This window comes from Schistocerca cancellata, chromosome 6 (genome assembly GCF_023864275.1).
Source record: "Schistocerca cancellata isolate TAMUIC-IGC-003103 chromosome 6, iqSchCanc2.1, whole genome shotgun sequence".
In the NCBI taxonomy this organism is placed as follows: Eukaryota; Metazoa; Arthropoda; class Insecta; order Orthoptera; family Acrididae; genus Schistocerca; species Schistocerca cancellata.
In genome coordinates this window covers 53,539,503-53,563,563 of record NC_064631.1, presented here as the reverse complement: position 1 = coordinate 53,563,563, position 24,061 = coordinate 53,539,503, and the positions used below count along the sequence as shown (strand labels likewise).

Below are 24,061 nucleotides of genomic sequence, written 5' to 3'. Positions count from 1 at the left end.
TTTTCCTTGATAATCTGGTTTCTGGTGTCCTCAGAATGTGACCACAAAAAGAGATCCTTTTCTTTCGTATAGTATCGGTGATGGGCTCCAGTTCTCTGTATACCACTTCATTTGGAACTATCCGCCATTGCCCAGCTTTTTGATGTTTCTTATTTATGCATGTTCTAGCAATTCTTCTCTCTACTTTTAAAATTTTGTCAATTCTGTTTTTCTGGGTGACTTTAAAAAGAGTTTCACTTCCGTTTGTAACCTCTGGTTGAACCACCGTCTTGTAATGTTTTAATTTTGTTTTAATTGATAGACATATTTTATTGTACGTAGACCATGCTAGTTTTTGAGCTTTTATCATTTTATTAGTTCTTGCTCGCCATGCAGGTTTCTCGTCCAATTTATGTGTTATAATTTCACCCAGGTATTTAAATTGTTTCACTATTTTAATTTCCCTATTGTTCACTGTGATGTGATCTATTACAAGTGGATCCGTTACCATTATTTCAGTCTTTTCAAATGATATCTGGAGTCCTAATTTTTGTGCTATATTTTGTAAGCTTGTTATTTGTTTCGTGGCTTCCTGAATATTATTAGCTAGTAGTGCTAGGTCATTAGCAAATCCCAAGCAATTTTGGTTTATTTTATCTTTCTTAGTTCCAATTTTAATATTCATAGGATTTTCCTTGTACCATTCTCTCATTACATATTCAAGAGCACAATTGAATAGCAATGGTGATAAACAATCTCCCTGTCTCAACCCTGTTTTAATCGTAAATGGTTCAGATATTTCTCCTCTAAATTTTACTTTGGATTTGGCGTTTGTTAAGGTTAACTGTATCATTTTTATTAATTTAGGATGAAGTCCAAAATTCCTTAATATTTTCATCATATAATACGACTATTATTAATTGTTTATGATTTAATAGGTTTAATTATTAGTATAAATCATAGCGTGAATATGAAGTACTTAATAAAGGAATATGTCTGTCATGTGAGTATACGTTTGCGTGAGAACTGTGGTTGTACAGGGGGAGCGAATCGTAGTATCGGGGGGAAACTTGTAACGTGCAACCAGTCAATTTATGGTACTGCCAAACAAACATTTTACGAATAACAGTTATTCAAGAAGGGAGATACTTTTGTAATTGAGGATTTTCTAAATTTGTTAATTTGATAAATTGTCCACATCTATTAGCTTATGATTAATCAAGTGTAACAGACGCGGGATTGAACAGTTTAATACTAATTCTGGACTGGTTATGATGTGTAGCAGTCGATCAGAGGACAATACGTTAGCGCTCATTTTGCGGACTATGGAACTGCTTCGTGAAGTCTATAGTGCAGTTAGGAGCTCAGCCGTCAACCTGTTCGGACGCGTACACTAAGAGCTCTGAATGTATGTAACAATTTTGCGGAATAATGAGAGAAACTTGACCGTGGACTGCCCCAAAGTGAACACGAACGTTTGATAAAGACGAACACGCGTAATTCCCATTCTTGTGTGTAAACTGTAGCTTCTGAAGTAACCAAAATCCGCGTGGCCCCGCGTACAAGTCGTGACTGCGAACTCAGTAGTCGTAGTCGTCACTTTCTGTAATATTTGAGCGAGCATTGTCACAGACAACTCGTTTTTTAATCTTTTTTGGTAACGTGGTCGGTTAAATACCGTAAGTTGCCCATTAGGAGTGACTATGAGTGCCTGGGAGTATCGAAACTGTAACTTAAGATTAGCACAGACTTGGCGGTGTTTTGTATTAAAGGAAAACAATATATCTAAGTTTTCCCTTACAGTACCTATTCCTTTAAGGGGCTCCGGAAAGGCTCAAAATCATGAAAAGTTCAATTTTTACTTTTTTGCGTTTTCTGAATCTGCAGACTATTACCTTTTAATAGATATATAATTTATTCAATTCCGAAGACTACAACTATTTTTAATTTTTTTTTGAAATGTGTTCTACATGGGCGTGACCCACTGTGGCGCTGTTAAACTACTGTCAAATGGTGTTATTATTAAAGTCCGTGTTCATCAGGTACATTTTAGTGATGTGAGATAAAGTATGTGTTGTGGCTAAACTTATTTTCAGAGACTTAGCAGCACCTGAACTGTTGAAAAAGTGTATTCACGGAAAAACTCAAAACCCCAATGAAAGTGTAAATAGTGTTATATGGTCGAGAATCCCCAAGACTGTATTTGTTGGAATAGAAACACTTCACTTTGGTGTGTATGATGCTGTTGCGACTTTCAATTATGGCAACATTGTAAGGTGCAAGGTATTTAGAAATATGGGAATGAAGATAGGTTCTAACATGGTACGAGCGATGCTTGCCTTAGACAAGGAACGCCTTCGGGCTGCAGACAGGGCTGTAAAGAGTCTAGAAATACAATCAAGAGTAAACAGGAGGAGGAACAAGAGGAAGCTGGAGGAGGAGTTTGCAGAGGATGAAGATAATCCATCCTATGGACCTGGAATGCACTAAAAAGTTAATCCAATCTTTGTCGCTGGATTCCCAAAACTTTTATTTTCTCATACTAATCACATGTTTTCTAAGGATCTTCCAAACATATTTGTTTCAAACTTTCAGTAAATGTTACACAGTACCTTCTGCATAATTTAAGACAGCCTTTTTCCAAAAAACTGTATATTTTTGAATATATAAATGAAAAATTGCAAAAAAATGTTGTGAATTTTCATTACAATTGAAAAAAAAATCATCTTTAATAACTGAACTAAAATTTTGTAAAATCCCTGTGTTAAGTTGTAGCCCATACTCCAATAAATAATCTGTAAAACGTTCAACTTCCTACCTCAAATACTTTGTGAGGAAAGATGTAATTTATAAGCGTTATTTTAACATTGCAAGTATAGGGCGTTCCGGAGCCCCTTAACAGCACAGTTCATATGGTAACATTTGGTGCAACTTTCAGGGGTGTGCAGTGCTGCTGATTTCCGCAACGGTTTTCTCTAGCCGACGAACATTGTTCATTTTGTAACATGTCAGGCGTGTGGACAGGTGTGCTGAAGAAGAAATGACCCCAAGGCGAGTGGACTATTTTCTGTAGGTGGGACAACAATAGAAATCACGGCATGGCATGCTGAAACAGCGCACGTCGCGGCGCCTTACCTGAATATGGGCTGCAGGGGAGACTGAAACCGGCAGTCATTAGTATAAGAAGTTGTAATCCAGGGGCGTTATTGCATTTATGGTGGGTAATTTCGTAGTAAAGGACACTGTAGAGGGTAGAAATTTTAGGAGAAGACAGAGATTCAAATACGTTAAACAAATAACTGAGGATGCTGGATGCAAGTGTTACTCGGCGATGAAGAGTTTGGCACAAGAGACAGGCTGGTCTGCGCCTTCAGAAGACTGAAGACTCTACAAAGTAAAAGAAACTCCACGATCAGGCGCAGAGGACCACTTGAAATCCACCGACCACCGTGCCATCCTCTGCCATACGGTTTCAATCAGAGGTCCACCCGCCAGATTTCCACATCTTTGAGCCGCTACCTCTCTCTCAAAATAGCTATTCAACTGTCATCACGAAGCTTAGTGAACCCGTTTCATTCTTCCCATGAAGGTAAAACTCATGGCAGTATACGGAACTGAAGAAGTGTCAACGCTTAACCGCTAAACCAGTCACCAACCTCACTTGAAGGTTGTCAGACTAGCGGCTTACAGGGACAACAAAGATTTGATTACAAGTATTTCATACACTGAAGAGGCAAAGAAACTGGTACATCCGGCTAATATCGTGTAGGGACCCCGCGAGCACGCAGAAGAGCTTCAACATGACGTGGCACGTACTCGACTAACGTCTGAATAGTGCTGGAGGGAATTGACACATAGAATCCTGCAGGGCTATCCATAACTCCGCAAGAGTACGGGGAAGGGGGGAGGGGAGGGGTGGGGGCGAGATCTCTTGTGAACAACACATTGCAAGGCATCTCAGATATACTCATTAATCTTCATGTCTGAGGCGTTTGTGGCCAGAGAAAGTGTTTAAACTCAGAAACGTGTTCGTGCACCCACTTCGTAGTAGAGATGGGCAAACTGAAACACGTAACTGTTTCGAAACAAATGAAACAGTACAATGTAATGTTTCGATACGCTGTTTCGAAACAGTGAAACAGTTTGTGTTTTGTAATCTAATAAACCTAGACTTTTATCATCTTGAATGTCTACTGTATAGGTATGTCCATATAAACACAAATGAGGTGCGAGAGCGCTAATCATATCGCAGAAAGTATGAAACTATCACTTAGGCGTCTTGGAAGTTTCGTATTTCATGCAGCAAATGCGCTGCTTTCGTGTCGTGTGACTTTCATACTTTTCAATTGGCTGAGGACAGCCATAGCTGAAGACAGAAGAACCACCACGAACGGAACTGGAGGTGGGAGCGAACTGCAGAAACAACGGATATGGTACTGGGATTCCCATATTCCGCTAGTATGGGAATATACCCATCCTGCTAATTCCCATGCACACAAAGGGAATCATTGTGGATAATAGGCACAGTGACTATAGACTCACAAATAATGCCAAATAATTCGAATAAATAACAAAATATAACAGAAAATTTTTTGTCTTTCAAGGTGTTTCGAACCGTTACTATAAATTCACCATGCTTCCCAGCCCTTCCCGTTCACCATTACACTATCAGTGATATGTCAAACAGATTGCTTGCAATTATACCTACATTAAATTTATGTATATGTATAATAACTGTCACTCTACGCCTTTTTGTATTCAAAATGTTCTAGGCTTACTTGCGTTTCTTAATATAATTACTGTACTTGAACAGAGAAACGTATGTTATAAAAAAATTGTAATTTAACTGAATGATTTTCACATATTTATTATTTTGAATGTGAATAGTATGTGTTGTTTTATTGTTTGGTTACATCTAGAAACGAAGCTTTATTTTCGGATATCTTAAGCTTCATGCTATTGCTTGTCAAAACGATTTCGACACTCTTGAAAGTGTTTCACGAAGTGGTATGTTGCGTTTCAGTACCTGTGCCGAGCCCGAATCTCGTCCGACACAGAGCGGAATGAAACATCACTGTTTCGATACAATCAGTCTGTTCCAAGCAGAGGTGGACTGAAACAGCCTTATTTTGAAACAACGATACAGTTTCTGTGTCTGGCTCGAGATCGAATCTGGTCCGGATATCCGAGACAGGGGCGGAATGAAACACCACTGTTTCGAAACACTGAACCACAGCCGTTCCGAAACACTGAGACAGTTCCACGTATCGATACACTGTATCGAAACATACAAACAGTGGCCAAGTCTACTTCGTAGCAATTCTGGACATGTGGGGTGTCGCACACGTCCTTTGGAATGCAGAACGGAAGTGAATGGATATAGATGATCAGACAGAATGCTTACGTACGTGTCACCTGTGTGAGTCGTATGTAGTCGTATCAGCGGTCCCATTTCATTCCACCTGCACACGCCCCACACCATTACAGAGACTCCACCAGCTTGAACAGTCCCCTGCTGACATGCAGGGTCCATAGATTCATGAAGTTTTCTCCATACCCGTTTACGTCCATCCGCTCCATACTCCTCGAAACGAGACTCCTCCGACCAGGCTATATGTTTCCAGTCATCAACAGGCCAATGTCGGTGTTGACGGACCAAGGCTAGGCGCAAAGCTTTCTGTCGTGCAGTCATCAAGGGTACACGAGTGGGCCTTCGGCTTCGAAAGCCCATATCGATTGTTCGCACGGTGAAACTTGTTGATGGCCCAGCATTGAAATCTGCAGCATATATTTGCGGAGGGGTTGCATTTCTGTCACGCTGAACGATTCTCTTCAGTCGTCGTCGTTCCCGTTGTTGCAGGATCTTCTTCCGGCCGCAGCGATGTCAGAGGCTTGATGTTTTACTGGGTTCCTTATTTTCACAGTACACTCGTGAAATGGGCTACAGGAAAATCCCTACCTCATCGTTACCCCGGAGATTCTGTGTCCCATCTCTCGTGAACCCACTACTACACCATGTTCAAAGGTATTTAAGTCTTGATAACGTGTCACTGTGGCTGCAGTAACCGATCTAACAACTGCACCAGACACTTCTCTTATGTAGGCGTTGCCGGCCGCAGCGCCATATTCTGCTTGTTTACGTATCTCTGTATTTTAATACGAATGCGTATAGCAGTTTGTTTGGCCCTTCAGCGTATCACTACTGTCCAAATTTTAACGTTTAAAATGCACAGACGTATTGTCAAACAATGGAAACACCAGGTAGGAATATCAAAAATGTAGGAAAAGACACACTGTTACAGACGCTAGACTGAAATTGATAGGAAGAATCTTAAGGAAATGTAATTCATCCTCAAATTATGTGGCATACAGGAAGCTTGACCGACTCATTCCTTGAGCACTTTTCAAGAATCTAGGAACCCTACCAGGTGAAATTAATAGAATAGGTTGCCAAGACTGAACGAACAGTGGTGGGTTTCGTGACGGAATCGTTTACCGTAAAGAAGACACGTGAAGTTGCAGATAGGCACAATTAAAAAGACGAATATAGCTTTTGACCACAGCCTTCGTCAATAAAAGACACCTCCCCCACACACACACATACACACGGCCAAAAGTTATAGGAGAGTGTTTTAATTGTGCATGTCTGCAACTTGAGAGGTCTTCTTTACGGCAAGGAGCGGTATAATCTTAAGTTAGCACTAACACAGTAAGTACTGAAGTTAGAAACTTCATCTGGCTTCAAGCAGCGTAAGTAACTACGAGCATATTACCCAAACTATATTCTACGTCTACATTTGTATTCTGCAAGCCAGCAGACAGTGGGTTTTGGACAGTACCTCTGGCACCACTTACTGATCCCCTCATCGCTGTTCCACTCGCGAATGCCGATTTTCTGTGAACCTCTGTCTTAGCTCAATTTTCTCCAATTTTCTTGTTCTTTTCATTTTGCGAAACGTATTTTAGAGGAAGTAATATATTGTCGACCTCTTCCCGAAAGATACCCCCTCAGAATGTGAATAGTGAAGCCCTTCGAAGCCGGCCGTTGTGGCCGTGCGGTTCTAGGCGCTCCAGTCTGGAACCGCGTGACCGCTACGGTCGCAGGTTCGAATCCTGCCTCGGGCATGGATGTTTGTGATGTCCTAAGGTTGGCTAGATTTACGTAGTTCTAAGTTCTAGGGGACTGATGACCACAGATGTTAAGTCCCATAGTGCTCAGAGCCATTTGAACCATTTGAAGCCCTCCGAGATGCACAACGTCTCTCTAGCAGTATGTGGCACTGGAGTTAGTTTGACCGCCTCTGTGAAGCTGCCGAGCCGGCGAAACGATTCCGTCACAAAACCCACCACTGTTCCTTCAGTCTTGGCTACCTCTTCTATTATTCCGCCTGGTAAGGTTCCCAGATTGATGAGCAATGCTCAGGAATCAGTCGGTCAAGATTCCTGTAAGCCACCTCATTTGCGGATGAATTACATTTCCTTAAGATTCTTCCTATCAATTTCAGCCTAGCTTCCTAATGGCAACCACTACTAAGCGATTTTTGTATCTTCTCTATACCGCGATCACTGACGTCATCATCTGCCATTTAGATTTTTGTACAACGATTGAAAGAGGGGCCGTATTATGATCTTCCGTAGCGAAACAGTACGTTTCATTCAGGGACTATCTACACTCCTAGAAATTGAAATAAGAACACCGTAAATTCATTGTCCCAGGAAGGGGAAACTTTATTGACACATTCCTGGGGTCAGATACATCACATGATCACACTGACAGAACCACAGGCACATAGACACAGGCAACAGAGCATGCACAATGTCGGCACTAGTACAGTGTATATCCACCTTTCGCAGCAATGCAGGCTGCTATTCTCCCATGGAGACGATCGTAGAGATGCTGGATGTAGTCCTGTGGAACGGCTTGCCATGCCATTTCCACCTGGCGCCTCAGTTGGACCAGCGTTCGTGTTGGACGTGCAGACCGCGTGAGACGACGCTTCATCCAGTCCCAAACATGCTCAATGGGGGACAGATCCGGAGATCTTGCTGGCCAGGGTAGTTGACTTACACCTTCTAGAGCACGTTGGGTGGCACGGGATACATGCGGACGTGCATTGTCCTGTTGGAACAGCAAGTTCCCTTGCCGGTCTAGGAATGGTAGAACGATGGGTTCGATGACGGTTTGGATGTACCGTGCACTATTCAGTGTCCCCTCGACGATCACCAGTGGTGTACGGCCAGTGTAGGAGATCGCTCCCCACACCATGATGCCGGGTGTTGGCCCTGTGTGCCTCGGTCGTATGCAGTCCTGATTGTGGCGCTCACCTGCACGGCGCCAAACACGCATACGACCATCATTGGCACCAAGGCAGAAGCGACTCTCATCGCTGAAGACGACACGTCTCCATTCGTCCCTCCATTCACGCCTGTCGCGACACCACTGGAGGCGCGCTGCACGATGTTGGGGCGTGAGCGGAAGACGGCCTAACGATGTGCGGGACCGTAGCCCAGCTTCATGGAGACGGTTGCGAATGGTCCTCGCCGATACCCCAGGAGCAACAGCGTCCCTAATTTGCTGGGAAGTGGCGGTGCGGTCCCCTACGGCACTGCGTAGGATCCTACGGTCTTGGCGTGCATCCGTGCGTCGCTGCGGTCCGGTCCCAGGTCGACGGGCACGTGCACCTTCCGCCGACCACTGGCGACAACATAGATGTACTGTGGAGACCTCACGCCCCACGAGTTGAGCAATTCGGCGGTACGTCCACCCGGCCTCCCGCATGCCCACTATACGCCCTCGCTCAAAGTCCGTCAATTGCACATACGGTTCACGTCCACGCTGTCGCGGCATGCTACCAGTGTTAAAGACTGCGATGGCGCTCCGTATGCCACGGCAAACTGGCTGACACTGACGGCGGCGGTGCACAAATGCTGCGCAGCTAGCGCCATTCGACGGCCAACACCGCGGTTCCTGGTGTGTCCGCTGTGCCGTGCGTGTGATCATTGCTTGTACAGCCCTCTCGCAGTGTCCGGAGCAAGTATGGTGGGTCTGACACACCGGTGTCAATGTGTTCTTTTTTCCATTTCCAGGAGTGTACGTCGCACGTACACTATCTCATCTAAAGTTTCCGGACATCTTTAAATGTAATGCACGATTGATCACAAGATGTCACGAGTGGCAGACCTGCCAATATAAAAGGAAGTGGTGATTGCTGAGTTAGCAGCAGAGAAACAGTAATGGCAGAATGAGTCGGTCAGGAGAACTAAGTGACCTTGAAGATGGCCTATTTACTAAATGTGACCTGCGATTGTACCAACTCGACCAGGACCGTTTACGACGTGAAACTGAAGTGGAAGCGCGAAGGATCAAGCAAAGCTAAAAAAAGACCAGCCAGATCTCTTGTACTGATGGACAGGGACCGTCGAGCATTCCGTAGGGTGGTTGTGAGCCAGTGGATGCAATCGCACATGAGTATGAAAGTGCTACCGTCAGCCCAAATAGCACAATAACTGCCCTTAAAAACAAAAGGGTAATCTGCTCGAGCAGCTCCTCGTAACCCACACATTTCTGTAATCAATGGTAATCAAAGCTCGAGGCGCTGTAAAGGGTGAAGCCACTGGGCAATGAATGACTGGGACCTAGTGATTTGGACTGATGAATCACAATAGCTTGTGCTAATCCATTCGAAGACTTTGGTTCTGGTATATGCCTGGAGACTGCTACCTGCTGTCATGCGTGGCGCTAACAGCGAAATGTGGAGGCGGTGTTACGTAATAGGGTGTTTTCTGTGGTTAGGGTGTGGTCGCCTAATTGCACTTAAGAAAGCAGTGATTGCAGAAGAAACTTAACATGTGTTAAGGCAATGTGTCCTATGTAGAGGAATAGAGGAGACTTTTTCTCAGCATGATAATGCACCCATCGTAAAACAGCATCTGTGAGGCAGTGTTTCGTGTGTAAGAACGTTCCTGGAATGAACTGGCCTTTCTACAGTCTCAATGAGAATCCATTAGAACACATTTGGGATAAGTTCAGAACGTCAACTTTGCTGCAGATCCAAGTATCAACATCACTACTTTCTCTGGTTTCGTCTCTTGAGAAAGAATGGGCTGACGTTCGTCCACAGTCATTCAGACACATCACTGAAACTGTCTCCAGGAGTGATCAAACCGTTAGAAAGGCGAAGGGTGGACACAGTCCATTTTAATGTCCACAATAGGTATCCGGATAATTTTGATCAGGTCGTGTTTATTCAGTGCTACGAACCGAGTGACAGAGCGGTGCCTGTCCGAACAATGACTTGTGCACTACCAAAGATTTCGATATAAACCATATGCTCGGAAGCCTACATTGTTTTCCACGCTCCTTATAAGGTTGACATAAAACTCTTGAAGGATTACTTGTCCCAGCAGAAAAGAGGGAAGGAACAATAATCGTTATTTTCCTTCAGGTGAAATTATAGTAAAGGTTGGGGAATGGGTGAAAGGGGAAATGCACTGAAGACCTGCTTAATGTCGTGTAAGGGCCCGCGAGCACGCAGAAATCCCGCAAGATGACATGGCAAGGACTCGACTAATGTCTGAAGTGATGCTGGAGGGAACTGACACCATGAATCCTGCAGGGCTGTCTATAAATCCTTAATACAAGGGGGTGGAGATTTCTTCTGAGCAGCACGTTGCATGACATCAATAATGTACATGTCTCGGGAGTTTGGTGGCCAACAGAAGTGTCTAATCTCAGATGAGTGTCCCTGGGGCCACTCTGTAGCAATTCTGGACGAGTGGGGTTTCGCATTGTCCTGCTGGAATTGCCCAAGTCCGTCGGAATGCACAATGGACATGAATGGATGCAGATGATCAGACAGGATGCTCACGTATGTGTCACCTGATAGAATCGTTATCTAGAAGCATCAGGCGTTCAATATCACTCCAACTGCACACACACCCCACCATTACAGAGCCCCCACCAGCTTTAAGAGTCCCCTGCAGGATCCATGGATTCGTGAGGACGTCTCCATAACCATAAACGCCCATCCGATAGATACAATTTGCAACGAGACTCGTCCGATCAGGCAACATGTTTGCAGTCATCAACAGTCCAGTGTCGGTGTTGACCTGTCAGGTGAGGATTTGTGTCTTGCCGCCATCAGAGATACACGAATGGGTCTTCGGTTCCGAAAGCTCATATCGATGATGTTTCGTTGAATGGTTCGCATGAGACACTTGTTGATGGCCCAGCACTGGAGTCTGCAGCAATTTGCGGAAGGGTTGCACTTCTGTCACGTTGAATGATTCTCTTCAGTCGTCGTTGGTTCTGTTCTCGCAGGATCTTTTTTCGGTCACAGAGATGTCGGAGATATGATGTTTTATCGGATTCCTGATGTTCATGGTACATTCGTGAAATGATCGTACGGGCAAATGCCCACTTCAACGCTACCTCGGAGATACTGTGACCCACCGCTCGTGTGCCGACTATAACACCAAGTTAAAACTCACTTGAATCTTCATAACGTGCCATTGTAGCAGCAATAACCGATCTAAAAACTGCACCAGACACTTGTTGTCTTATATAGGCATTGCCGACCGCAGGGCAATGTTCTGCCCGTTTACATATCTCTGTATTTGAATACGCGTGGCTGTAGAAATTTCTTTGGCCTTCACTTTATGTAATTATGATTAATTTAAATTTTCCGGTTGCTGAAAATCGCAGGGTAAGTGTTAGTCTTTGTTAACGTAATATCGCTCGTAAATCGATTGTGTCTTGCTTTGCGAATTTCTTGCTTAACTGTAGCGATTAGCCATCCACACTTATCTATCGTCATACATAACGTCATGTTATTCTTGTGCCTTTGTCTCGCGTCTGCGCAGGGTCGCCACTCGTAGGAACGGATGTGGTGTGGTTAATTGAAGCCGTTACCAAATGTCCTTCCTGTTGCCAACCCTTTGCCAGCCGGGATGGAAAATGTGTACCCCAGATGACTGTGTCTAGTGTCATTCACGGGACACTGGGCGAATGTTTTCTGATTGTGAATCTTTTAACAGAGGCGGGACTTTGAAACCGCCCGGGAGTCATCTAGTGCGACGTGGAACACCGGCAATAAACCATATCGAAGCTGGCCAGTACATAGAGATGGGGTATCCGCTCTTGAACTGATTCATAGAGTTGAATCTTTCAAAGGAGTGAACAATCAGTGATTCAGAAAAAAAGAATGGTAGCTCCAAACGTTTCCCACGGCAGAGAGAGAGAGAGAGAGAGAGAGAGAGAGAGAGAGAGAGAGAGAGAGACGGAGCATATCAGCAGCACCTCTGCTGGTCACAGCACAGTGCACGCCACACAACACAGCCAGCGCCGGCCTCTGCCCTGCTTCTACCTTGGCTGCCTGCATTGTGCAGTGCCCCATTGGATTTTGTGTTTCACATATGCCGTGCCATCTATGTGCGTCGTCTGCCGCGTGCAGTGTCTGGCGCAGCTTAACTACACATCGCACTCTGTCGGCGATCGTTTCAGTCGCACGTCCTGCCCTCTGGGCAGTTGATGCTAGCAACAGGACAGAGCCACCTAGGGGATAACATAGGAACTACTTGCAACAACCTGCTCGCAAGGGAACGGACGATTTGTCTTGGAGCGGGTGAGTTCATCACTCCCCCCACCCTCGGAACTCGCCCGCTCAATGCTCACCCCAACGTTCTCGACTCTAGCCAGGGCGTTGAGCAAAGCAACTCAGGTGTCACTCTGGTCTGTGCGGTCTTAGCTCACGCAGTAATACAGCTCGCGGCTCGACCTGCTCGACTCAGCGCTTCTGCATCGGAGTTCGTCTCTACTGGATATTGTTCTTCGTAGTAATACCGCTATGTATATTACATTATTATGTTATGTATACATCATTTGTTTTTATTTTATTTTTATTTGTTTAAACTGATCAGATTAGGTTCCTGACGACTCCTCTTACTATAGGATTTTTATTATGGACACTCGAATTTACGCTTTAATTACGAGCGAACCGATAAACGTATTGCAAAATGTGATACACCAATATTTTCCTTGTTTTATTCTGCGTAAGGCTATATGCAGCACTTTCGTTTTACAGTCAAATTTATATATTTTTTTCTTATTCTGGTACGGATTTTGCGATTTTAGGCGTCTTCGAAAGGAAACGTTCACTTTAAAAATATATGGCTTGCGATGTATTTGTATGAGGTTAATGAAATTTTAATACATTATAGCCAAATATATTGTTAATGTAAATCTCAAGTTACAACATTTTCCTTTCACCCAAAAAACCACGATAGTGCAAAATAAATCAATAATTAAAAACTTTGTCATATCGTGGAAATTTCGATAAACAATACAAAATTCTTACTCATTATCTGTGTTACTTCAAAATAGGATCAAATAAGATCAAAATACAGGTATAGTACTGGAATAAACCAAGTTTAAAGGGCAATGTGCCTTCCATTTATTTTCTATTGTAAATGAGTGGTGAGTCATGAAAAAGAGCTAATTCATTTCAGGGAGTGAACAGTTCTGATCCAATCTCTGAAAAGAACAGTTTTGCCCATCTCTACCAGTACATCGACACTTGTCATTTATCCGCTGGGCAAATTCCATCTGGGGTCAGTCTCTTCCCTCATCATAAATGTGGTGCTTTTACATGCACAGCTATCCAGAGTGGTGTCTAACGTCATACGTGTTAAGTTTCGAAACAAGGGTAAGGTAAGCTGGTCGTGCAATCCAGTGATGACTGCTCTACCATAACGCTTTTCACCCTTGGGTAAAACTGTACAAACCCAAACATTTCTTTGCTATGTTTATCGAAAGTGAGCTAACCATACAAACGTCCTATTTTTAAGGTTTTGTTTCGAGTGACACCTGTCTGCCAACAATTTGAGTGGCAAACAAATAGTTGCTCAGCTTTCGTAGTGTTTGTAGGTTTTCAGCACGTTGTCTCCGGTTCTTTTTAGTTTCCTGAAAAGCAGATCTTTGTGTGTAGGTGCAAGGGAATGGTGATCACTGTCAAGTTGCTCGGAGAGTGCTCTTTAGCTGGTGCGCTGTGTATTTTGAATTGGTGGGAGCGAAGTTCGAGATGCCTGCCTTTTCGAACGAGTGAGTGAAATAATCTCGCCATCATTGAATAGCACCTTCTAAGGTAGCCCTTCTGTTCGAATGCAACATTTATTTCCTTGTTTTCCAGTTTTACAATTTTGTATCGCGTTTGCAGATTCCACGTAGCAGTCGCTGAGTCAAGAGGTACTAGAGGTACCGCAGAATGCACACAGTCGGCACAAAGATTTTAGTTCTCACGCTGGCTGGAGCAGCTGGTGCACCATATGGCGTTGCAAATGGACGGTGAGAACGCTCGTTAAATCAGCAGCGAGGTACGCAGGGACAGCACAGTTATTCTGGCGCGAAACAGGTAATCTGTCTTATGAAATACGACGGTCGTTCAATAACTACATTTTTTTAAAAAAAGCCATTAATATACACAGACAAACATCCTTGTTGGTGGTTCACATCTGATGTTTGTTCTGTGCGCCGGTGAAGTTTCGAACCGCTCTGGCAGATGGCACAGTCGTAGTCCAGCGTCAAAATGGCGTCTGCATACTGTAAGTAGGCTGTTTATGTTTTTCTTATTGGCAACGTTACGTAGCGCTCTGTATGAAAATCACTGGCTGTGCTGTGTGCAGTCTGTGGCTAGTTTGCATTGTTGTCTGCCATTGTAGTGTTGGGCAGCTGGATGTTAACAGCGCGTAGCATTGCGCAGTTGGAGGTGAGCCGCCAGCAGTGGTGGATGTGGGGAGAGAAATGGCGGAGTTTTGAAATTTGTAAAAATGGATGTCATGAGCTGCTGTATATATTATGGCTTTTGATGACTATTAAGGTAAATACATTGTTTGTTCTCTATTAAAATCTTTCATTTGCTAACCATGCCTATCAGTAGTTAGTGCCTTCAGTAGTTTGAATCTTTTATTTAGCTGGCAGTAGAGGCGCTCGCTGTATTGCAGTAGTTCGAGTAACGAAGATTTTTGGTGAGGTAAGTGATTTGCTTCTGCTGTTTGCCAGGCATAGTGTTACTGAATTTGATTGTATGTTACTCTGCTAAGCCAGTTTATTACTGATTTATTTTTCTTGTTCGCTGCTCATTGCCTTATATTAGTTGTAATATTGTTGCTTACTTTGCCAATTTCAATTTTTTTTTGTCCTTGCTGTTTGTGTTTATTTGTTATGTGCTGCTGCATTGCCTCGTCCCTTAGTTTAGCATCTGAGCTCAGTAGATTTAAGTTAGCTTAAGAAGGGGTAGACTATATAAGGGAATGAGTTGCGCTGAATTTGAAGAAATGCACTGAGAGGTTATACGAGAAAAATACAGAAAGCATGCTTGGATAGGATTTTTTTGGTGGAAGCAAAGGTTGAAATAAGACGAAAGATCTATGGAATGAAGTTTTGGGTTGGACTGCAGTACCAAATGTTACACTGAAAACAAACCCTGTCCTTTCCTTTTGAGTTATCCCACTATGTTTTTGTGTACCCTTGTGTATTTGTTTTCTTCCTGTCTCTGTGTAGTTTCATAGAAGTTTTTCTTCTTCTTATACTAAGCTACATCCACTATGATGAGGAATACTGTTATCCTCAAATGTAATTGGCATTAATAATATGTTATTTACCTTGTAAAGATGTTTAGACATTATTTATCTGTTCTGTTTTGTTGCTCATGTGTGAAGTTGATGTTTTGCAAGTTATTCTGATCTTTTATGTATGTACTCATGTCATAATTCCTGTAACACTGATGTATATGTTATTTCTATTCTTTTGTAAAGCCTGTATTACTACAAATGTTATCTGTATTGTTATGTTTTTAATGATGTAAGTTGTACCTTTGTAATTGTATTCTCATGTTATAATATTGTAATTGACACCAGTTCATAAAAGTAAGTAACTTGTAAGCATTCATTTCACTGCACACATTTCTGTTGGTCATACCAATATTCTTCAAAACGTCGAATGACTCAGCTGTGGGTTTGCTCTGTTGTGGCCCATTACCTGTCAGCATGTCAAGAGTCAGCACTGTCTTTCCGTTGGAAGGACAACACTACTTCTTCAAGACTGCATGGAAATCCACTACTTCCGTGTGCATTGTCTTTTACTGCTCAGATCAGGACTGTCTTTATGGACAGTGAGAAAATTTTAGCTTTTGACCAACATTGTGTCAATAAGTGTATGCATTGGATATCTTTGTTATTGTAATTATGAAAAATTTTTTCAAATAATTATTGGCCACTGCCCAAAATAATTTGTAAAATTTTTTGTGGGGAGCATTGGGGCTATGTAAGTAGGCTGTTTATGTTTTCTTATTGGCAACGTTACGTAGCGCTCTGTATGAAAATCACTGGCTGTGCTGTGTGCAGTCTGTGGCTAGTTTGCATTGTTGTCTGCCATTGTAGTGTTGGGCAGCTGGATGTTAACAGCGCATAGCGTTGCGCAGTTGGAGGTGAGCCGCCAGCAGTGGTGGATGTGGGGAGAGAAATGGCGGAGTTTTGAAATTTGTAAAAATGGATGTCATGAGCTGCTGTATATATTATGACTTTTGATGACTATTAAGGTAAATACATTGTTTGTTCTCTATTAAAATCTTTCATTTGCTAACCATGCCTATCAGTAGTTAGTGCCTTCAGTAGTTTGAATCTTTTATTTAGCTGGCAGTAGTGGCGCTCGCTGTATTGCAGTAGTTCGAGTAACGAAGATTTTTGTGAGGTAAGTGATTTGTGAAAGGTACCGGTTAATGTTAGTCAGGGCCATTCCTTTGTAGGGATTTCTGAAAGTCAGATTACGTTGCGCTAAAAAATATTATGTGTCAGTTTAAGCATAGTCTTGTATAAATTGTTCAAAGGGGACGTTTACAATACGACTCACGTTACAAGCAGCGTGCTGTTGTTGAATTCTTGTGTGCAGAAAAAGAAAACGCCGGTGAACATCGATAAACGTTTGCGTGCAGTTTATGGCGATGCTGCAATTGATAGTATAGTTGGGCGATGGGTAAAGAAACTTACAGCCGCAGGAAATACAGAAACAGAGCTCCATGATCAGCCACGCTCGGGACGTCCTGTCTCAGCCACTGCTCCAGACGTGCTGAATCGTGCGGATGCCATTATTCGTGCCGACCGGCGCATCACATCTCGACAGTTGTCGGTCAGCATTGGAAGAACGTCTGCAATGATCGAGAGTCTCGGATTTTCTAAGAGGTGCTCGAGATGGGTCCCACGAATTCTCACAGCAGACTTGAAGATTCAAAGGAAGGTCACTTCATCTGAATTGTTGGAGCGTTTCGAGACCGACAGAGAGGCCTTTCTATTACGGATCGTTACGAGGGACGAAATTTGGGTGCGCCAGTTTGCGCCGAAAACGAAAAGGCGGTCCATGGACTGGTCTCATCCTCATTCACCACAAAAGAAGAGATTCAAGGCAAGCTTGTCTGTCGAAAAAGTCATGGCGACAGCCCTCTGGGATTGTGATGGCGACATTCTCGTGGATGTGATGCCAGGAGGATCAACCATCAATTCCGAAGGTATACGTGAAGACTCTGAATAAACTGAAGAACCGTTTCCGCCATGTTCGATCGGACAAGAGTCCAGCAGAAATCTTGCTCCAACACGATAATGCAAGGCCACACTCAAGTCTGAGAACCCGGAAGCACATCGCCAAATTGGGTCGGCCATCAATGCGCCTACAAGGCAAGAGCTTTTACCAGCTGCAATACATGCTCTTTCACAACGCTGGGGTACGGCCATTGAACGTGATTCGGCTACGTAGAGAAATAGGACATGGAGAAGACATGTTGGTGTATAATTTCACCCAGTTCTGACTCTTAACAATAAATCTTGTGAGCAAAAATTTGTGGGGCATTACTTATTGAACGACCCTCTTATTTGCCAATGAAAGTAGCGTTTTCCAATACACATATGACACGAGGCCTACAGGTGGTAAACGTTTTCTTAGGAGAACATTACAACACCAGAAGTCGATGGTCTTCGTAAGTAAATGAGTAATGTTTTAGCTAAGTGAAGTGTACGTACGACTTCGAAATGTCTGGAGTATAAGAACGAGGTACAAGCTAAGCGCCGTAATCTTCAGTCTCCGATAGGATGCCTACCGACGCAGTTGTGTCATAAAATAACGCTCTCAGGACGTTGTTACTTCTCAGTTAATCTTTATTAACTGTGTTCATATCGTCAGTTTACGGTGCTCAGTAAATAACTAAATCATAATGTGATCCCTTTTGAACGTTGTTCCGAATAATATAGTTTCCCCTCTTCATCAGTCAGTCACAGGAAGAAGAACTGAGCTGTAAAAACCCCGACGACGCTGATACTGCTTCTGCCAGAGACGAACATCGAGAGCTTCTCGGCGAAACAGGTTGAAAGAATCCTGCACGACTACTCACTAAGACATTCCAAGGACGGATTGTCTTACTCTCCGCAAAACTCGGATGCAAAAGCAAGGCCAGTCATAATGTACGTTTCTTGTACTATCTCATGCGAAAGCAAGGCCAGTCATACTGTACGTTTCTTATACTATCTCCTACGGACTCACTGACTACACTGAGGCGTTCCTGGAAGTTTAGCAGAAATGGGGATTTATTGCGACCTCTTCTCTACGCAATTTACCGACGATCATATAGACATGGTAGAAGAACATTCAAACCTGACATGACCTTTATAGTTCGCAGTGTTGGCACGCTTTAATAAAAATAAACTAATGGGGCACTACATCAATCACCGACACCGCATACGGTGTTTCAGAAATTTCTGGACCTTCAAAAAAACCAACGAATTAAACAAAAGCATTGCCGAAGTTGCTCAAAGAACAGAATTTGGTGCGTTGCTGTTCTCATGCTGGAGAAGGCTGGCAGATTTTGCGAAGTCTGAGGCAAATTTGTGACCACTTTGGGTCTGTGTGTGCTTTTCTTGATGTTACTAATGTACAAATGGGTATTTGCAGATGATTCCACTACAGCGGCCACCTTATAGTGTGGTTTGCTTAGCTGACTGGCGTCTGTCGCGGCGTCCACATTGCGAGTGTTGGCATCATAAGACTCGAGACGGCTAGTCTTACCTTTCGCACGTTGTAGCCCAGGAGCACGTACCGCTCGTCCGGAGACAGCGACATCAGCTCTGGCTGGTACTGCTGCAGAATCTGCAACACAAGCGCACCCAGTCTTAAAACTAACTCTCTCTCTGTATATAAGTACAGGGTGTTAGGGATGTAAACGCAGATATTTAATAGCGACGAAGGGCTGTGCATTGGAGAGCATTACATCGGTAGTTACTTCATTTGCAAACTAATAATAATAATAGCTATTAGTAGTGGAATGTTTTTACGTTTGTTACTAACTCGAAGTTCACGTGGCAAGAGCGAGTCATTGATGCTTATTACTCCCTGCGCAGCAGATCAGGTGTTGAAGTGTAAATCGGTTAGTCGATATTGCAGGCGTAACCCACTTGGTGGTGCGATTATGTGTGTGCAGGAATCATCAGGTAGTACAATGTGTGACACGGTTACGCGAAGAGCTTAAGACGCAAGCCAGATGCAAAAATGACTGTGTGGATGATGTGGCCTATTCTACACCTTATGTTTTTAGATCTATGTGGCGACGCTGTGATGAGTATATTTATGTGTTTTGACGATGCCATTACTGCCTTATCACATTAAGACATGGTGTAGCAAAGATCTGAGGATGGTCATTAATGACTGAAACCGGTCGTCGTCAGAAGAATTGATAGTGTGATCAAACACTGGAATAAAAAACATTTGGAAAGAAATAAAGTACAATGAATAAACTGAAGTACGTACACGTTGACATTGACACGGCTAATCTCCGTTATCATATTAACCGTTAGGTCCCTCAGTGTGTGGGTGCTGTTTTTGTACATTGTTCCTTTAAGGCAGCGAAGCAGTCTGGGAATGGTGAATAGAAAGAAGTTGGTGAGCCCTAATCCTTTCGATACGTTTCTAGCGCTGCGTTCAGCGCAGTATAAAGAAGCTCTGTTTCTGCAACAGCCAGTCTTGCGAGTACTTGCGATTGCTCGTTACAGAAGCGAACAGTTGGTGCCGGCATGGCAACTTGTAAACCCGACTGTTAACACCTGAAGGCAGTTCTCGTACCAGGCGAACTTGAAAACAGAGTCCTGAGGACGTACATTTTTGGAATAGTCAGCCTACGTATTGTCCTCTCGTACCCATTAGTTATTTGGAAGACTGGGAGCTTCAGGCGGTCTCCTACATGTCAAAAACTACTACAAAGCATTCGTAATTCCTGTGTGTGTGCTTTAAATTTTATCACGGGTATAGATTTTAATTACGACCACCAATAATAAATGATGAACAACGACAACAAAAATACGAAATAATAATAGAAGCTATGAACATCGACAATAATATTAACTATTGTTCGCAGTAAGGATAACATCAGTTGTATTTACTGGTTTCACCCATATGCAAGCGGTACACCATCGTCAGGCCCCTGAATACAGTCCCGGATCTACGATATTTCCGATCCGGGACAAAAACTTTATAGTGGATCCCTCACTCCCGCCCATCCACCCCCTCTCGAGTGTTTGAGATATGACATCAAAAATTTAAAAAAAATATGTTTTCAATAGTACGTTCGTTTTGTAGTACACATCTTTCTGGAGAGTTTGATATGTAAGACATTTATGTCTGAGGAAATTTAAGACATGTTATTGGTCCTAAGTGTGCCAGACTTCTTCACACAACATTCTTCTGCAGTATAACACTGTTTTTCGCTCTATGGAATTCAAATGTTTATTATTTTGTAATGAAAACCATGACACCTATGTTCAGGACATTGGAAACTGAAATGCCCTGTGGTGGCTCTCCTGCTCCCAGTCGGCCGGTTTGACATTAATACTGGGTTAGATTGTGACCGAGAGGAGAAGATTTCTTCAGAAAATTTGCACTCTTTGTTGCCTATTAGCTAATAACTTTCTCTTGTGTGTGACACAAAATGAAATTCGGGAAACATAAAACCTGTAAAGACAAGAGACAAGCAAGAAAAACATTTTTTCAATCATTAAGTCCCGGCATATTTTTCTCTCTAATCTTTTACAGCTTTACACGCCGTGCTTTCCTTTCTGCTAAAGGTGTCTTACCTCATCAAAGTTCATCTCATAGGCAATTTTATTTTCAATAGTTAGGATCGTGTGGCCGGAGAGACGTTCCTGACTCACTGTTGGACGTAGATAGCGTTTAATTAGTTTTAGTTTGCTGAAAGTTCCCCCACCGCTTGCAGATGTCGGCAATGTGCAGTATATCCTTAAAGCTGTTGTAATATCACGAAAAACTTCTTGTAAGTCGTGCTTGTATAGATGTTGCAACAGGTCGAACGCACTTGATTCTCCAATAATTTCGGTTACTAACTAATTGAATAGAGCGAATTCCAGGCAAAAACCAACTGCACTGAAGTCTTTCGTATATTTTCGTGCTAGATCGGCTCTATTTTTCTATAGACCCTCAGTCGACATAATTAGAAGTGCGTGACTATCAGGGAAGGCGAAATTTTTATTTAGACTCGTTGCACACACTACCATTGTTTCAATTTGTGTTAAAATTTTGTCAAACACTATTTTTATATCTCTGGAAAACAGCTTAGTAGCGTCTAGTGTTCTTCATTCGACCTCACTAATTTCGTCGTGTTGCCTTCTCTTTCTGGAAGTTCGTTTGCTTTTGAGGAGAGGCTCGATTTCCAACTTTTTTGGAATAGATATAGTTTCTTCGATCCACAGTTCTATTGGTTTCTCTCTCATTTCTTGCAAGATCTTAACAAGGCGTTGCATTAGTACCACAGGGCGGGAAATGATAGTGTCCTCTTTCTGTATTTCGACGTTCACTCTATTGATCTCTCTAAGAATACCAGGTCAAATTGTTAACTTCGCGATAAATTTAAAATCCATCACCGCATGTAGAAGATGACGAGCTTCGTACTTAGATTCTGCCACAAAGGGAGGAGTTTTCGATTTCTTCCAGAGCTTTGACAACTTCCGGTAAGTTATTTACTAGAGGTGTAACAGGTAGGAGTTTTGCATTATTTTCCACCTCATCGTGGACCCAACAAAATGCAGTACAGTTTCTGGACAACCCCAAACAGACTAAATTCTTCTGGACATGACTACGCAGAATGCAAGGCCACAAGATTTAAAGAGAGTGCCAGACAAGGAACAAACTTTGTTAGCTCGTGCCTTTACATAATTCTGGACTGGACTTCCTTATATATGCCGTCCGTGTTAGATTTGTTATTGTAAGATTCTCCACGACATTTTTGCACATCCAAACCATCAGCCTCTAGTTTTTGTAGTATTTTCAGTGTGATATATACTCCAGCCTTTCCGTCAGTTTCTATAAAATCAATTCAGCTTTCCTTTATTTCACATCCAGTTTGTTGTTTTTATGTAATGATTACTTGACTAATTTGTTCTCTGTGAAATACATCTAGAGCAATCAAATATGATGATATACTTGGTCTTCTTTACCCGATTCCAAAATTTGCCATTTTATCGATGATTACTTTTTGTATTTTCTTCGACAAATATGATACCTATCCCTTTTTCTAATGAGCTAACTGGCACTTGAGAGTAGGATTGTATTTGGCGAGCGGAATTATTAAATTAAGAAAATTTCCTTGTCTAGGTCGAGGAAAATTTTCAGTGACACCACTAGGTGTTTCTTTAGATACTCTAAAGGCAAGAGAGTTTGTGGCAAGATACATGACAGCGTTCATTGCTAAATGCAGAATATGTCTCCATTTTTCTTTCTCAGAGTGATTAAATCTCTCAGTCTTGTGATCGATGCCCTAGCACGATTTCAGTTACTGCAAACCGGTTTTCCATTTGCTAAAACATTCATTGTGTGTCTGTGATGCTTCATGCTCGAGTCGCTTTCTGGAGCTTTTTCCAATTAATGGGACGCTCTCTAGACAACGCTGGTGCAGAGTAGCTGCCGTATAGCTTGCAGGCGGCAGAGTAAATTGCATTTTTTACCATCGAATTAACACACCAGGATCTTTTAAGATTTTCCTGACTTGCCATTGTTCCGAACCCTATGTGATATTTCAAATACCCACCGTTGCGTTCAGTGGACCTAAACTCAATGGATGTTTATCATTTAGTAATACAGTTTCTTTGCTGGGTCCAATAGACACATTATTTTTTGTTACCCGTCTGTTCAACGTGATCTTCCCGCTGAGATAACACCGACGATGAAGGCTGTTTACCATCATCTGAGATCTGAACTTTCGACTGTACAGTCGAATTATCTTGAATATCCAAATTACAACAATTCTTCGAAATACCTGAAATCATAGTAAGAGAAGCATCAGTGGAGCTTGATGACACGCCTGCTTCGTAAAGCCATCTTCTCATCTTAGAAGCTAATTTATTTATTTATTTATTTATCTGCTCAGTTATATCCTTACTTCTCTTTCTGTTTTTATCCCCAGAAAGCTTCTCTCTTGGTGCACTCATCAGTTGCTCTTTACTGCCTAAAAATATAAATGAACATATTTTAAGATTGCCGTATGGTCCTCACATACAGAATCATGATCATATTGTGAATTTGCATATGAAATACACGTATTTTATGATTATACCACAACACGAGCTTTTTATTTTAGCCTACTTAGGAACCAGTTATACAATCTTGTGCTAAATCTAGGGATAGCAATCTGTGCAATAGGCTATCCGCTGTGTAAATTGGGCCGCACGTTGTACGACGTCATTTTATTCTCCGGCTGGTTATCCCGGAAATAACGTATCCATTCTGTTAGGTTGACAACAACAGTGGAGCACGCTGCTTAATTTCGCATATGCCTTTCGTATCTGATGGCTATATTACATGGTACACTTATGAAATACAAATCTGCAGCAGCGCACCTAGCGTAAATGTCTGGAGATGCAATGTAATGGAATTTTAATTACGTAACCATTACGGCACCTCATCTCAACCTCTCGATACCAGCAATATTCTACTGTGTTTCTGTAAAATAGTCAACATATTTCTGTGACAACATCTAGATTTGAT

General features: G+C 42.6%; 1 protein-coding gene across 2 annotated transcripts in view; it reads right to left on the bottom strand.

Moving 5' to 3' along the window:
- LOC126191448 (venom dipeptidyl peptidase 4-like) overlaps window positions 1–24,061 on the bottom strand; it is a 362,149-nt gene that overhangs the window by 248,066 nt on the left and 90,022 nt on the right. For both annotated transcript variants that reach the window (XM_049932327.1, XM_049932328.1), the window contains exon 4: window positions 19,082–19,162. In XM_049932327.1, the coding sequence (XP_049788284.1) occupies window positions 19,082–19,162 (81 nt within the window). The remainder of the gene's footprint in view (window positions 1–19,081; window positions 19,163–24,061) is intronic.